General features: G+C 43.4%; 2 protein-coding genes across 2 annotated transcripts; both read left to right on the forward strand.

The window, feature by feature from the left end:
• The first annotated feature begins 6,477 nt into the window (after positions 1–6,477).
• On the forward strand, positions 6,478–7,422 carry LOC123030634 (olfactory receptor 5V1-like). The gene has a single exon (XM_044444721.1). It carries the CDS (start codon positions 6,478–6,480, stop codon positions 7,420–7,422), a length of 945 nt encoding a protein of 314 aa, XP_044300656.1.
• Positions 7,423–13,277: 5,855 nt separating this feature from the next.
• On the forward strand, positions 13,278–14,228 carry LOC123030517 (olfactory receptor 6N2-like). Its single transcript, XM_044444530.1, has one exon. It carries the CDS (start codon positions 13,278–13,280, stop codon positions 14,226–14,228), a length of 951 nt encoding a protein of 316 aa, XP_044300465.1.
• Positions 14,229–15,205: the final 977 nt, after the last annotated feature.

Below are 15,205 nucleotides of genomic sequence, written 5' to 3' on the forward strand. Positions count from 1 at the left end.
CACGCAGGAGGACCATAAGTAACAATAACGCTCTGCATAAAGAGTCTAATCACTTGAATGAACTCTTGCCTACATTACCCTCTCCTGATGTTTACACATTCTTGGGGAGCGAAGAGCAAGGCAATCAGCCATCAAAGGAATTTACAACAGGCTTTGCTGCCAAACAATGTCAATTAACTGCACAAACTGTAATTTCAATCTTCAAACAGTTACCTCTAATAAATACAAATGTGAATTCCTTAAAAACAGCTTGTGAAACTTTTGTGCAGAGCTTTACAGAAAAGCTGGCAGCTTCTGAAACAGCCTTTAATTTTGGCACCAATTGGGACCTGTTTACAAATACTCAAAGAAAGCAAAAATGTTTAGAAGAACTACGACCGGAAAGGACATAAGATCAGAGGCAGTGTGTGCAGCGGCACCTTCTGCCAAAGAGTTAAGTTCAAATATATGCAACCGTGTTCTTCAGACACATCAGGTTGCACTAAGAATTGCATCCAATAGATTTAACATCAGGTGCCGGTCCACCAGAAGAGCTAATATTTTATCTCTTAAGCTCACTTCTCTGATGCCAAAGTTATATGATTGACTTAAGTGTTGTTGAATGGCTTCCTAGCATGAAAGGACACAAATGTATCTTATTGTCTTTTAACCACTCTATTATCCCCAGCATGCTGTTCAAAATGTTCTTTCCACCTTTCAAATTTATCCACTGTGAGTCTTCTGCAATGAAAAAAGAAACCTTGCATACCTTCCCAAGCAGACATTCCTCTGCCTTGCACCATGGGTAATAAGCCAAATGATAAAAACTCTAGTAACCCAGCACCTTCAGTGACCCTGACATTGTCTGAATAATCATGCTGAACTTACACACGAAAGATCTGGCACTGGTGATGCTTTGGAATCAGGCCAGGTGACTTTGAGTTGTTTTCTTGTAGGGATGCTTAGTTAGACAGTTCAGAAGGTTTACACTGATTTTCTTCAGGATTGATGTCAAGTTGATAGTCTGAAGATATTAGGTCAATTAAGGGCTTTGGTGCTGCTTGAGTCAGCAGCAGGTTTTGTTTCAGTTCGTCCAACCATCTAACTATGTCGTCTTTCCCTTTATTTGGTAGAGGTTCAAAGGAAAGAAGAGAAGCCCATAACAATTGTGAAATAAAACATTACATTTTTGGAATTACTTGTCAGAAATAAATAAAGGAATCCTCTGTAGAAAGTACAAAATCCAGGGTATAATATTCATCTTCAGGGTATTTACTCTAAAAACTCAAGGTTATAACCATTCATAAGCGATAAGGCTTTCAACAGCTACTATCTTTCTCGTAGGTTTCCCATGGGCAGCTGGTTGGCTATTGTGTGAGCAGGATGCTGAACTAGATGGCACTTTGGCCTGATCCAGCAGGGCCTTTCATATGATTTTATGAAAAATTCCTGACAATCTGCAAACCTGAATTGGAACAGTTTTTAATTTATATATATTTATAATTTTTATTTGATTTTTATAAACTTTCAACAAAATCAAACCTCAGCACAAAACCACTAAGAATACAAAACAAGAGCAAAAACACATATACAAAAAAGAAGAGGAAAAACCCATGCAACCACACAGTAATGATCAGAGATGCATTAAACTGATCTTGAAAATAATATATATCTATATTCCATATGCATGCACATGTATTCAAATACATTCTATTCAATATCACTAATATAGGTTAGGTAAGCTGACCAAATGTCAGAATGAGTGTTGAGACAAACTTATCATTGGTAGCATATTCTCTCATAGGATGCAAATGTTATGAGAGCTTCAGGTTATTCTTGGTTGAGAAAGATGATTTGTCTCTCCAAGATGTAGCAGGTCTTTCCAACCCTGCAGTATGAGTCTCTTAGTATGAGTATCAACTTTTGTTCATGCCCGTGTGAATGTTCCCCAAGCACCATTTTGCCCCAAATTATAACAAGTGTACAATTTTCTCCTCCTTTTTCTGAGCTTCAAGTCTATCTGAGAAATATCCAATTTAACAATCATACTGAGGTATTCTTTGAAGAAAATGGGAAACTGGCAACAGGATTTGATATTATAAACTGGATCATTTCCTGAAATGAAAACTTCAACAAAATTAAAGCTGGGATAGCGTGGATCCTTCAGCTTCTGTAACATTATTAAACGCATCCTTCCATGTCAGATCCCTGACAGCTGACTGTCAAAACTCATGATCCCTTTCAAATGGGAGATTTAGAGTGGAAATTGGATTTATCTGATATCTTTGAGCATGTCCCATCCAAATCCCTGAGGTTTCCCGCACCCAAAAATAAAAGAGGACTGCAGGGGTCCATCTTCTTGCTATCTGGTGATCTGAGGCAGCTTCATGCTTTAGGCCACTACTAATATTCATCATGCTCTGCTTTTATACTTGTCAACAAGTGTGTAATTACAAACAGTCAAAAGCCCATCCAAAATCTTCATGGCTCTTTCGCATCACAAGTTCCAGGGTCCACTTATGATGGTAAAAGAGCCAATCTGAGCAACTAGTCATACAGTTGGCATCAGATTTACACTGGGACAGCTGAGCCAATGGAAATGGACTTCCTTACTCCTTACCCCTCCAAGAAGCCACTCCAGCCTCTAGTCTCCCAAAGATACTAAACAGAGGCTGAGTTCACACAACATGACAAACCAGAAAATGTATTGAGCGCAGGTTGTTTTTGAATCATGGATTGTTGTGTTCTGTGACCCCAAATAAACTAACCAACTGTAGTTGGTTAAGCACAAACAAGCCTTTGTGAATCCATTATTTATTGTGGGGTTTTGAATTGTGGGTTGTTTGTGTTTAACAAGCCATGATCTGTTACTGAGGCTGGGTTCAGATAGCACAGCAACCCATGCTTCACCAACCACCCCTGGTTCCACGAAAATCTACACTCACTGCTTACTCTAGCTTGTCATGCTGTGTGAGCCTGACCCTGATGAATAGGGTGAACTATAATGCATGTGGGAGAACTCCAAATAGTAGGGAAAGGAACCTTCCACCAAAAAACCTCTCTGTTTTGTGGCATGCAATTCCTGAAACCAACCCCATCTGGCCACCCTCTTCACTTCACTGGATACTATGTCATTTAAGGGAATTTGTGGAAATGAAAATCACCACCTTTACCACCACCCACCCACAAATAAATGGATGACAAAGACACAATGTTTGAGATTCTGACTGATTAAAATGGCAGCAGCCAGAAGAAGCCACTGAAATCAGCTCTGTCGATGGAGAAAACGAATAACCCCACCACACACCCACGCACAAATGAGTTAAAAGTGGGATACCAAAGACTGCAGCCATTCATACCCATAGCATGATTTCAGCATGAATGGAATGAAATCAAATGGGCCCTCTTCCAAAATGAATGCACACCTTCTACTAAATTACAGTTTTTAAAAATCAGATCTCTGTAACAGGGACAAAAACCCATATCCTACTCCTCTCTTCCAAATTTTCCTAAATCTGTCCATATATTCAAATCAAAAGGAAATAACTCTTGGCTGTTAATTGGACTGTGGTCCCTGATGAATTTCAGTGCATTGTCTCTCTACAGTTAAGACAATAGATCTGGCAAATGATCAAATGAGAGAATGTAACTGCCTAAAGCTCATGTGAATCACCATCTGTTTATTATTCAACCATGGAAACTATTTCAAAATTGTTCTGTTCTTGCTCATGTTATGCAGGAGATGCAGACCTGTTTTACCAAGACGCAGATACTGCTAAGTTTTAATTTCACCAACCAATAGGATAATTTTATATTCATCTTAAAATGCCCACATGGCACTTGTTGCATGCAGTCTAACATTTCTAGTTGATTTGCATGCCTTATATTTTGTACCAATCTGCGATGCTTCTTGCTTTGATGAGACAAATCCAGAAGAAAAAGACCTGGGTGCTATGGTGAGTGACTCTCTTTTCTAATGCCAAGAAGTCCCACTTCACCACTGAACCACCCATGACTGCCTTCCTGTACCAACAGAGTCAAGGTGTTTCACAATACAGGCCAATGGTCCATAGAACTCAGGTCTCTTGTTTCCAGTTTGTTGTCACCAGGTGCGTTAAAAAGCTCAAAGACAAGTCTGTTTGCCACATCTGATAGTCAAAAATACAGGAGCCCCCTTCTGGAGGGTGCCAGGTTGGTAACGTCTGCTACCAACTATCCAACATGCATACTAGGCTGACCTACCCTGTCCTTCTGGGCCCAATCAAGGAATGTCATCTCTTAAGGGAAAATATACCCTGCTTATACTGGGCTGGGAATTCTCAAACAGAAACTCTTTTGTATGTCTCAACCCCAAAGCTACCAGTTTATATTTATATTCTGCCCTACAACTCTGCAGCAGAGATGAGAGAATTTTTTCTTTGTGGTGGTTTGGATACAAGATATGAAGACCTGAAATATGCATAGAATTTAATCCTTTGATATGATTAAGAATATTTGCCATGGGCTGAAGAAAATACAAAAGGAATGCTTCATCATTGTGGAACTCACTGGTAATTACATAGTATATTTTTAACTACAATAAATTATCTTTTTTCCAGGTCTGGGAGAGCAGAGGACTTTCTTCCTGACATTCTATCCAGCTGTTGCCTGATCTAGCTAGCTTCCCATCTCTCCCATGTTTCATTTCTTGCACACATACATGCTGTCTGTTGCATGCTGTATCTTCATTTTGTTGTCTCCACTTAGCTAGGTAACCAATCTGAGTTATTTTTAATATTTTCAGGGGTATATAAATGTATCACATGATCATCATTAACACCAAGAATATATGCACAAAGTCACAGAACTAAACTTTATACTGCCATTGCAGGCAAAACACATCACAAACAGCAGGTTTTTAGGATTTAGAGAGACCATGTAGTTCAACCACCCTTGCCCCCATCTCAGTGTAGTTCTGTCATGCAAGATGCAAGTACAGTATCAGTGACGGACCACCACCAGGCCTCTGCTGAAATATCTTTGGCAAATTAGAATCATCTAAGCTGCCTTGAGTTCCTTGAAAGGAAAAAAGGTGGGATATAAATGTAATAAAGAAACAAAGGAGAGCCCACCACTTCCTAAGGCAGTCTATGGTCTAATGTAAACTACTTCCCTGATATTGCCATCTATTTCGTTCTAGTCTTGCCCTCTGGAGTGCAGAGAGCAGCTGTGCTCCGTACTCTACAAGACAGCTATCATGTCACCCAGCTGTTCTCTTTTCCAAAGGTCAAGCATACCAGCCTCTTTCGACTGCTTCTAAGAGGACATGTCCTCCAGACCCCTCATCAACCTGCTCTATGGGCTTGTAGCCAGGTAGGCTGATTCCCTAAAATTTTCTGCTCCATATTAAAAATAGCTTGCTTAAGAAAACCAGCAAGAAAGTGTTGGTTTCTCTTTGTAAAGGTACGCATGCTATTATTTTATTATTGTAGTGTCTCTGGGCTGGGTACATGTAATTGAGTCTATAGCTAAGTTGAAGGAATATTTAATTCATGTGAACATTTGTATATCTTTTTGAGGAAGGAGCATATTGCTCAGATTTAGAAAGGCAGTTCTTTAAAATGTCTGGTGGTTCAGTAGTGGACTAAACTCTTGGATTCAGTTATGGCTATAATTCAGACAAAGAATTATTTTATTCCACACTCGGATTAATTAGTGCATATTCCCCAGTGCAGGAAAACCAGCAGGAAGAAGAATGCAAGAGGTGCATGTGGGTGGGCGGGGGGGGGGTGCTTATCAAAATTTTGCAGATGACACAAATTGAGTAGGATAGCTAATAACTTAGAAATAAAATTCTAAATGATCTTGACTGGTCAGAAGCCCAAGCAAAAAATAATAGAATGAAATTGAACAGAGACTAGATTCATAGAATAGTAGGGGTCAAGGAGGCCATTGGGTCCAGCCCTCTGCTATTGCAGGACACTAAGTTACACGATCCCACTCAGATGACTGTCCAGTTTCACCTGGAGTGTCTCTAGGGTGGGAGAGCCCATGACCTCTCTTGGAAACTGGTCCCACTGTTGTATTGCTCTGACAGTTAGGAAGTTTAATATAGTGAAATTAAATAAATATAAGATTTACTGTTATGTTGTACCTAAATTAAGTTTGTTATCATATTTTATTCTACTGATTTATGTGGTTATGTTGTACATTTTGTTACTATATTTACTGCAGTTATGTTGTATTTTAAGTGCTTGTTTTGGTGCATTTTATGTGCAGCACTTGAGAATAAAGTAGATAAAATGTGGCTGTTGTTTGTTCAATTCTTGTGACCCACTGTGTGCATGCCAGGGGTTTTGTGGGTAATCATCTTATCATCTTCCATGATCTGCACATCACAAATGAGATAAATGCCAACATGCAAGGTAGGCTGAAATAAGCACAATAGTCAGTGGTATGTATTACCCCTCCATTTCCGTCACCCTGCTCTAAATCTCTTCTGCATTTCAGGTGTATGACATGGAGCAGATGGGAAATCAAACCGCAATCTCCGAATTTGTCTTCCTGGGCTTCTCCACCTTCCCAGAACCTCAGGTCTTGTTCTTTCTCCTGTTTCTCACCATGTACATCACCACATTGCTTGGCAATGGGCTCATTCTGGCTACTGCGTGGCTGGATCGTGGCCTCTGTACACCCATGTACTATTTCATCCGGCACCTGTCATTCCTGGATGTCTGCTACACATCAGTCACGCTGCCCCACATCCTCAAGCATCTGATGGCGGAGATCAAGACCATTTCCACCCAGGCCTGCTTGGCGCAGCTTTTCTTCCTGGTGGCGTTTGTGGGGGTTGAATGCCTCCTCTTGGCCGTGATGGCGTACGACCGCTACATCGCCATCTGCTGCCCTCTGACTTACACCCTTGCCATGAGTAGGAAAGTCTGTGCCCATCTAGTGAAAGCCTCCTGGGGCTGCGGCTTCCTCAATTCAGTCTTGCACACCGTCATGACCTCCCGCTTGTCCTTCTGTGCTTCTCGCAGCCTCAACCACGTCTTCTGTGATGTCCCACAGCTCCTCAAGCTGTCCTGTGCAGACACATCCATCAACCAGATCACCCTGCTGCTGGTCACCCTGCTGCTGGGTGTCAGTCCGTTCCTTTCCATCCTGGTTTCCTACGCTCAGATTGTGCAGGCTGTCTTGAGGATCCGCACCACTCAGGGCCGCCGCAAGGCATTCTCCACCTGCACATCTCACCTCGCTGTGGTCACCTTGTTCTACAGCACCTGCATGTTCAATTATAGCAGGCCCAGTGGCAGCCATTCTGTCTACATCAACACTTTGGCATCTGTGCTTTACAATGTGGTGACTCCAATGCTAAACCCCATGATATACTGCCTGAGGAACAAAGAAATGCAGGAAGCTCTGAAACGTGTGCTCAGACTCCAAAAGCCACCCTCCCTTTAGCTCAGCCTCCCGCAACCTGGTGTCCACCAGGCGTTTTGGTCCACACCTCCTGGCCTTGCTGAATGGGGCCAAAGGACTTTGACAGTGAAAACATCTCAAGGTATTAGGTTGGGAAGGATGGACTACCCCTTGTCCCAGTTATGAGCCATGTTCCAAAGTTGCTGCTGCTGCGGAACAGCCTGATAAAATTGTTGCTTTTCCATTGTAAACTACAAGAAGAATTGCAATTGTACCGTCCACACGTCTAGTGCTTTTCCAATGGGTAGGTTGGCACGCCATGCTTAGCCACCCAGCAATAAGCCACCAAGGCCTGGCTTTTCACAGAGCAAGCCACCAAACTCCCAACAGACCACCTGGCTTGCTGTGGTTTGTTTGCACAGCCACCCCTTATTGCCTCTGACCCCTTCCACTGGCTTCGGCACGCATCTCAGGCGTCTTTGCGGCAGAGCGCCTCTTTGCATCAGTCCCCACAGCTGCCTTCAGCTCCCTCCTGCCCTTCCCGCCTGCCACTTCACACCATGCCTGGCAGTCGCCACATAGTCATGTGGGTCACAGAGGGCGAGCAGGATCAACTAGCGTATACATCTGACTTGTCAAAGGAATAATGGGGAAGGGAAACTTGCACAAATTTCAGCTCTGAGGTGATTGTACCTGTGCTTATACAAGAGCGAAAATAGGAGTGGTGGGGGGAGGGGAGTTACAAAAGTGCTCAGGATGCTCTCTGGCATTTTTTCTTTGCCCTTGTTGGGAAGACGGGGCAGGGGCACAGAAGAAGGATGAGGAAGGTGGTGGCAACACTAGCAGAGCCGTGAGGCGCAGCAGGGGAATTTGCTGCTTCCGCCATCGGATTCTGTTTTCATTCCCAACAACCCGCCACGAAGTAGCTGTGCTGGGTTCGGATGATATCTGCACGCGTGCTGGCAATCCTAAAACAAGTCATGGGTTTTCAGGGTGACTTGCTCATGAGAAAATAAACCACCCTGAAGAAACCATGCCAAGGTTGTGCAACATGACCACCCGTCATGACTGGCCACCGATGCGGAACTATTGTGTTGCAAACACCAGGTCATTGTGAGCATTTCACGATGTTCCATCCACACTGTGGACAGGCCACAGCCAAGGGGCACTGTTGTCCCCTTGTCACACACTCCCTCCCTCAGACTTTGTGAAGCAGATGGATGGCTATGACAGACTCCAAGTCCCATCAATTTCAGTGCCAGTTTAGAGGACTTGCACCACACCCCCATTCCACAGTGTCGGGTGGCACTCCCCAGAAGCAAAGATCTGAAGACAGGAAAGGCATCCAGCCCACTGCTGCCTCATCAAAGAGCCCTGCTGGAGGCTGCTCACTTGCTCAGAGCCCAAGCAGGACGCAACATCCACCCTTTGCTGCCAGTAGAAATGCAAAAATGCTCTGTGGATGTGGGTGAATTGCACAATTCCATCATAAACAGTCCACTTTTAAAATCCCCTTAAAAAATGAATAAGTGCCTTCAGCACAGAGCTAGAAGATTGCACATAAAGTTAGTTTAAAGTAAAACCACAATGAAAATTTAAAAAGTTAAAACTGGGCTATGTCCCAGTGGATTCCTTTAAAGATGCCCAATCTGTGATCTATTTAATTTCCTAGCCTGATTTTATTATCCAGACAGTCAACTCAATCTCATCATCCCAGCTAACCAACTCGCAAGGCAGACTGAAAGTGTGCCAGTTTGATGGCTCTTAATCCATGCTGCAATTCCTGTTTTAGGAGAAAGTCACAGCTCTCCACCCCCAGAATCAGAGTACCAAAGACACCCATTTTTATCCCCCCCCCCCACTTTTATTTTGTTGGAACTGAATTGTGCAATTACTCAATCAGTTTTTTAAAAAGGAAAGAAAGAAAATGGCACAGTAGATTGCCCTAGTTAAGCAGGTGATTGCTTGCACACACTGCAGCCAGGTTAGGGTTGCATTCATTCCAGAAGAGAAGGGAGGTTCAGGTTGTTGAAATGCAAGGAGAGGCAGAAGCAAGAGCTTCCTCAAAATTAGGATATGCTTTTATTTATATTTTCTGCAGAAAATATTTTAAGGGCAAAAACACAGGAGACGAGGTCAAAGTTCTTTAAAGGAAGGCTTGAAGGGCTCTGAAACCAGAAATGCAAGCTGAATGATAGAGAGGCATCTAGGAAGGGCATCCAAGTTCCCCAGGGAGAGTAACACCCTCTGTATCTCAGTCATGTATGTTAATATCTGAGAAAGGAAGTGATTTGGAACAAGGAAACAGGAAGAATGGAAATGTAACAAAGAAAATTCCTTAGCCATAGGGGCTGGGAAGGGGCTGGGATCAAATAGAAGGAGGAACTGGCACATAGACAAAATAGAAGTATTCTTGCTCATTGACCTCATGAATATTAACTAACACACCCTGCATAGAAAATAAGCTCATTATAATGCACATGGGAGGTATGAAGTGGGAGGGGAAAAGAGGTATTGGGTCACCTTGAAATAGGCGGATGGAAAGATTGTAACCACCCGGTACCTCGGCCAATGAGGGAAAGGAGGAGGGAAGAGCAAATGGGAAAAGGGCATAAATATGAGATGTAAACATGTGCTCTGGGAGTTGGAAAGGGGAAGGAAAGCCTCCAACTCCCTCTATTGCAATAAAGTTTGACATAAAAGAACTCTCTGTTGTCTGGAATATTTTCTCTTCCGAAGAAAAGGAAAGAGTGTTACTAACAGTATACACACCAGCAAAAAGAATGGACATTTATTCTGGTCTATCCAACTTAACAGGTTTTCTACATGAAAAGAAGACTGGAAAGTGACGAGGTAAAAAGGACTGCTGGAATATGAGGATCAAACACACCTGGTTTTGGCTCTGCCCATCATTGACTTTGGTGCCACCTACCATTGACTTGAGTCCACTACAAGAAAATGTGGCCTTCAAGAGGAAAAAAAGTTGTGCAGCCTTGCTCTGGAGTCATCTTTTATGGAATGCATTACCTGCCGGAGCACTGCTGTAAATGTCCTTGTTAAATAACCCAGATATCACTAAAAGAAGTACAGAAAACCCCCAAACCTTCATAAGCTTGCAGCACCTCATTCTGTGGTAACCAAAGCCTTGGGTGATGCTGACACCTCTGAAGTTCTCACTGCTTGGACAATTGGGGTATGAGGGCACTCAGGCAAGGCCCAGCACACACAGAGACAGCAAAAAATGCCTATTAACCTCCTACTAATGTTATAACATGCACCCTATTTAAGTGCACAGTCCTAAGAGATTGCACTGTCCTACACCCTGTGGGAAGGAGCCAGGAAGGCCAGTGGAGCTCAAACACCTCCTGTTCCTCCTTTTCTTTGCATTGCAGTAGAGCAGCCTCTTAGCCCTTCCAGGAGATTCCACCCTTGGTTGAAGTGGAGGCTGCTGTCTCCAATGTCTGAGGGATGGTGCATCTACTCTGGGTGGTTATTTTTGATCTTACTACTGCTACTATTACTACCTCTGCCCCCACCACTACTATTTATTTTGCTTCTGTACCACCCAATAACTAAACATCTCTGAACTATTCCCAACAATTCATAAAAAACACAAATTGGATGCAATCCATAGCTGGATCTCCTGTGCATTCATAGCTTGGTCTGTGGCCATGGGAGAGGAGGTCCGTGCCATTTCATGTTTCCCTGGATACAAGAGGACAGGATCCGCCTATCTGGAGGACCCACAAGGATTGCAGATATACAAAATCAATAGACGAAGGGAATCCTAAGTTGGTGGTGGCAAAACTCAAACATAGTTCAGTGAGGACTAAGGGTGCCATGCGAAAAAGATGGTCCCTTTACTAACTGGTGCTTCTTGAGTTAGTTCGAACCATTCCCATCACAAATGACCTAGATATATTTGGCAGAGGCAGTGTTAGGAAGTGGTCCAGTAGATCCGAAGCCCAAATCGCTCATTTGGAGACTCAAACCTCTAGGAGGCCTTCTTCCCTACCACCCTGCAGGCCATGGTACTTTCTGAAGTGAAGGCACAGGGGGCCTGATGACCTGTATCTGCATCTCATCCCCTTAGCTGACTTTGGGCCCACACATGTCTATGCTCTGGCTGCCCTTTCCCTTGCATCTTTCTACATGAGGCAGTTTTCTCAAACCTCTCCAGGGTCATACATCCCTTTTTACAAATAGGGGCATCGTTAGAAGACAGAGTCCTTGCAAGATACATGGGGCATCTCTGCATGAAGGTTTTCCCCCACTTCTTCCTCCATTTTTGTTGCAGAATAGTAAAATGCATCCTCTACAAGCAGGTTTTTCCAAGCGGGTTGCATTTCTCTGCGTCGCTACATATTCTCTTAACCATCCAGAAGGTGGTGATGTGCTCTGACTGCAGAATAGCAGGTTTTTGTCTTTTCAACAGGCTTCGGTTTGCCATGATTCAAAATTTAATATCAGATCCATCTCACTTTAAAAAAAAACATTGAAAAAGGCTGGAGAACTCAGGACAAGTTCTCAGAGAACAACAGCATCATGAAAAGGCCACACTGACTTCCATTAGTGCTGGTTGATGAGTTTGTAATAAATGCCTCCTATAGAGAAGCCCACACAGAGAAAGATAAATGCACATCTGGGCATTCTTTTTGTCCTTTGGGCCTCAGTCCCAACTCTTTTTGGTCCTTAGCACTACCCCTGGTATTTGAATTTTAAGATAACTTTTTTTTTAACACTGGGTAGGGTAGGTGATTTTCCATGGGGAAAATATTTTGCTCTGGAGAGCAGCCATGACAGAAATAATAAGCAAGAGATGTGCACAGGGGAAAGGAAAGGAATTATATTTTCCCATCCTGGGCGAAGACACTGTTTCTCTCCTGAAAACAATAAGAACTCATTTCTGATGCCGGTATGTAATGAATGTGGTTCTGTACAGTAGAATGGGAAACCTGGAGAAAAGAATAGCCTATAGTGATCTCCTTGCACTTGCTAATTGTTGGTTGGTCAGACTGTCTGTCTTTTTTCCTTCCTTCCTTCCTTCCACTTTACCTTTTTCTACCAATCTTCACTTTGAACCTGGCGGTGTGTCTGCGTCTTAAAGTTTCCTTGTTAAAACAATAATAACTTAGGAGACTGGAGCAGATGCACAAGAATATGACAGCCAGTGCTGGGGAGCAGAAGGGGCAGCTGGCCAGCTCAGCAGTTCCTCTTGACAACCCCAGCCTGGTTTTCCTCCACTCCTCTGCCTCAGCATCTTCCCCAAGTGAAATCCTTGATCCTTTCAGCTGATTGTCTAGTCTCTTCGCTTTCAGGAGAGTCTTGTAAATAATACAAATGGAGTTAACCTCAGGTTGTGACATTTATTCTTCCTCTAACTGGGCTCAATACCTTCACTACTCTTCATGAAATAGGGATAACAATAGATGCTATTACTGATATAACCCTGCTAACAGATCTCAGAGTAGGTCTTCTTCACTTTGTGGATATTTTACTTTTTAACAACTTAAGGTTGCATAACAGCTTTTATTCCTCCCACTTACATTCCACCCCTTCTCCAAGGAGCTCCAGGGTTTCCTGATGCCACCATCCCACGTTCATTTCGCACGACCTGTGAGGTAGGTTAGGCTGAGAGATCCAGATTGGGCCTCACCGAAATAATTTTGTGAGGTTCAAGGCTCAATTTTATTGAGCTCCCTGCCACACACACAAACACATTTCCTGACCTCAAGCCTTTCTTGCATAGCTGAGCACACTGAGAGCCCCACAAGCTGAGGGTGTGTGGGCTCAGATGATTCATTTCCCAGCCTACCTTCTTTTCACATCAACCTTCCCTCACCCACCCTGGCTGCATTTCCACTTTTCTTTTCTAGATTAGACTGTCTGGGGTACAGATGGAATCTACCCACACAAACTCATCAGTGGTGGAGTTTGAGCTGGCTGGATTCCCTGACCTGGAGAACTATGACACACTGCTCTTTGTCATCCTGCTGGTGATCTACCTCCTCATCCTCAGTGCCAACACCATCATCTTCACCATCATCTGTGCCACCTGCCACCTTCACATCCCTATGTATTTTTTTATTGCCACACTGGCTGCCTTGGAGGTATTCTACACGACTGTCACCATGCCCAGAACACTGGTGGACCTTCTGAGAAGGAAGAAGTCCATCTCCTTCAGTAGCTGCCTTCTGCAAATCTATTTCTTCCATAGCCTGGGGATCTCAGAGGCCTGTTTGCTCACAGTGATGGCCTACGACCGCTACTTGGCCATCTGCACCCCATTGACCTATACAACCACCATGACAACCAAATTTTGCTTTCAGCTGGTGCTGGGATGCTGCACCTGTGGCTTCTTATGTCCGTTGCCAGAAATCCTCCTGACTTCCTGGTTGCCCTTCTGTCAGCATAGCTACATTGATCACATATTCTGTGATTTCCCTCCACTGATCAGCTTGGCTTGCACAGATATATCAATCAACACTGTGGTAGACTTCTCCTTCCATTCAGTGGTCATCCTGATCCCCATCTCTCTCATCCTTTTTTCATACCTAAAGATACTGAAAGTCACCCTCATGATCAAGAGTTCACAAGGACGCCAGAAGGCTTTTTCTACCTGTGCATCCCACCTCACTGTGGTCCTTACTTTTTTTGGAACCACCAGTTTCATGTACATGCGGCTGTCATGGATGGGGTCGGTCCATTATGATAGGATCATAGCGGTAATCTATGCCTTCCTCATCCCTCTCTTCAACCCTATTATCTACAGTTTAAGAAACAAAGACATTAGGGATGTGATTAGAAGGATCATTAGTTCTTCTGCCCCAAACATGTGGCAGAAATAGGTGCCTTCCTTTCTGAACATCTTGAAGCACCAAAGTCCAATCTCCATGAGGCTTCTCCTGTCGGTATGAAATGTCTGATGCACCTGTGTGGCACAGGGGCGCGCCGTAAACCAGTCTGCTCATGCTTTTTCTGCTATATGAGCTTTTCTACACAAGGCGGTTAATCAGCTGTGAGACACTGTATCCACTTTCCATTTTATAGCAGAACTGAGATCCAAGCATTACACAAGATTGTTTCCTTTCCTGCTACATAATCTCTGTGGTATAGCAGAATAGTGCTGACACAAGAAAGGAAATTGCACCCTGTCAATTAAATGCAATTGAATGTTGCATTTGTCCTGCTCTAGAAAAAGTCACTGGGAGTGCTAGCTAGACACAGGAGTAAAACTGGAGGATTCTCATACAATCTAAAGAACCTATAAACAATTGTGATCAGGCTATGATTAGTACCTGATAAATTCTGTGCAGAAAGGCCAAGAATCCTGGACTTTTTCAGACTACTTTTATCACAGCTTTGTCCCCTTTCTTCGCACCTTCATCTTTCATCTCTGAGAGGGTGAGTCACTCTCTGGGTGGGGGCAAGGTTTTGTTGACAAGGGATCATGAGCTGGCATTCTGGAAAGAGCATTTGCCAGTGTACACCTACATACAGCATTCTGAATAATACATTTTTACTATTAAAGTGGCCCAACCCTAATATAGAACTTTCTAGCTGTTCACTTTAAAAAAAAAGGGGGGGGTGTTTGTTTGGGGTTTTTTTAGTCTGAGAAAGCATGTTTCTGGGCCTGAAAGCAAAACAACAATCACTTAGCGGGGAGGAAAAAGCAACGATTGATTTTTCTGAATAGTTTTCCCACTGCCCTCCCAAAAAAGCTCCCACCCTCCTCTTCCTCCCCCCTTCCCCCACTTTTCAGGATGAACAATTTCTTGTGTATTCATCATTCACTACTTAGGGTTGCTTGACAGTTCTTTACATT

The sequence above is a fragment of the Varanus komodoensis genome, unplaced genomic scaffold (genome assembly GCF_004798865.1).
Source record: "Varanus komodoensis strain SLA01 unplaced genomic scaffold, ASM479886v1 scaffold45, whole genome shotgun sequence".
Taxonomy (NCBI): Eukaryota; Metazoa; Chordata; class Lepidosauria; order Squamata; family Varanidae; genus Varanus; species Varanus komodoensis.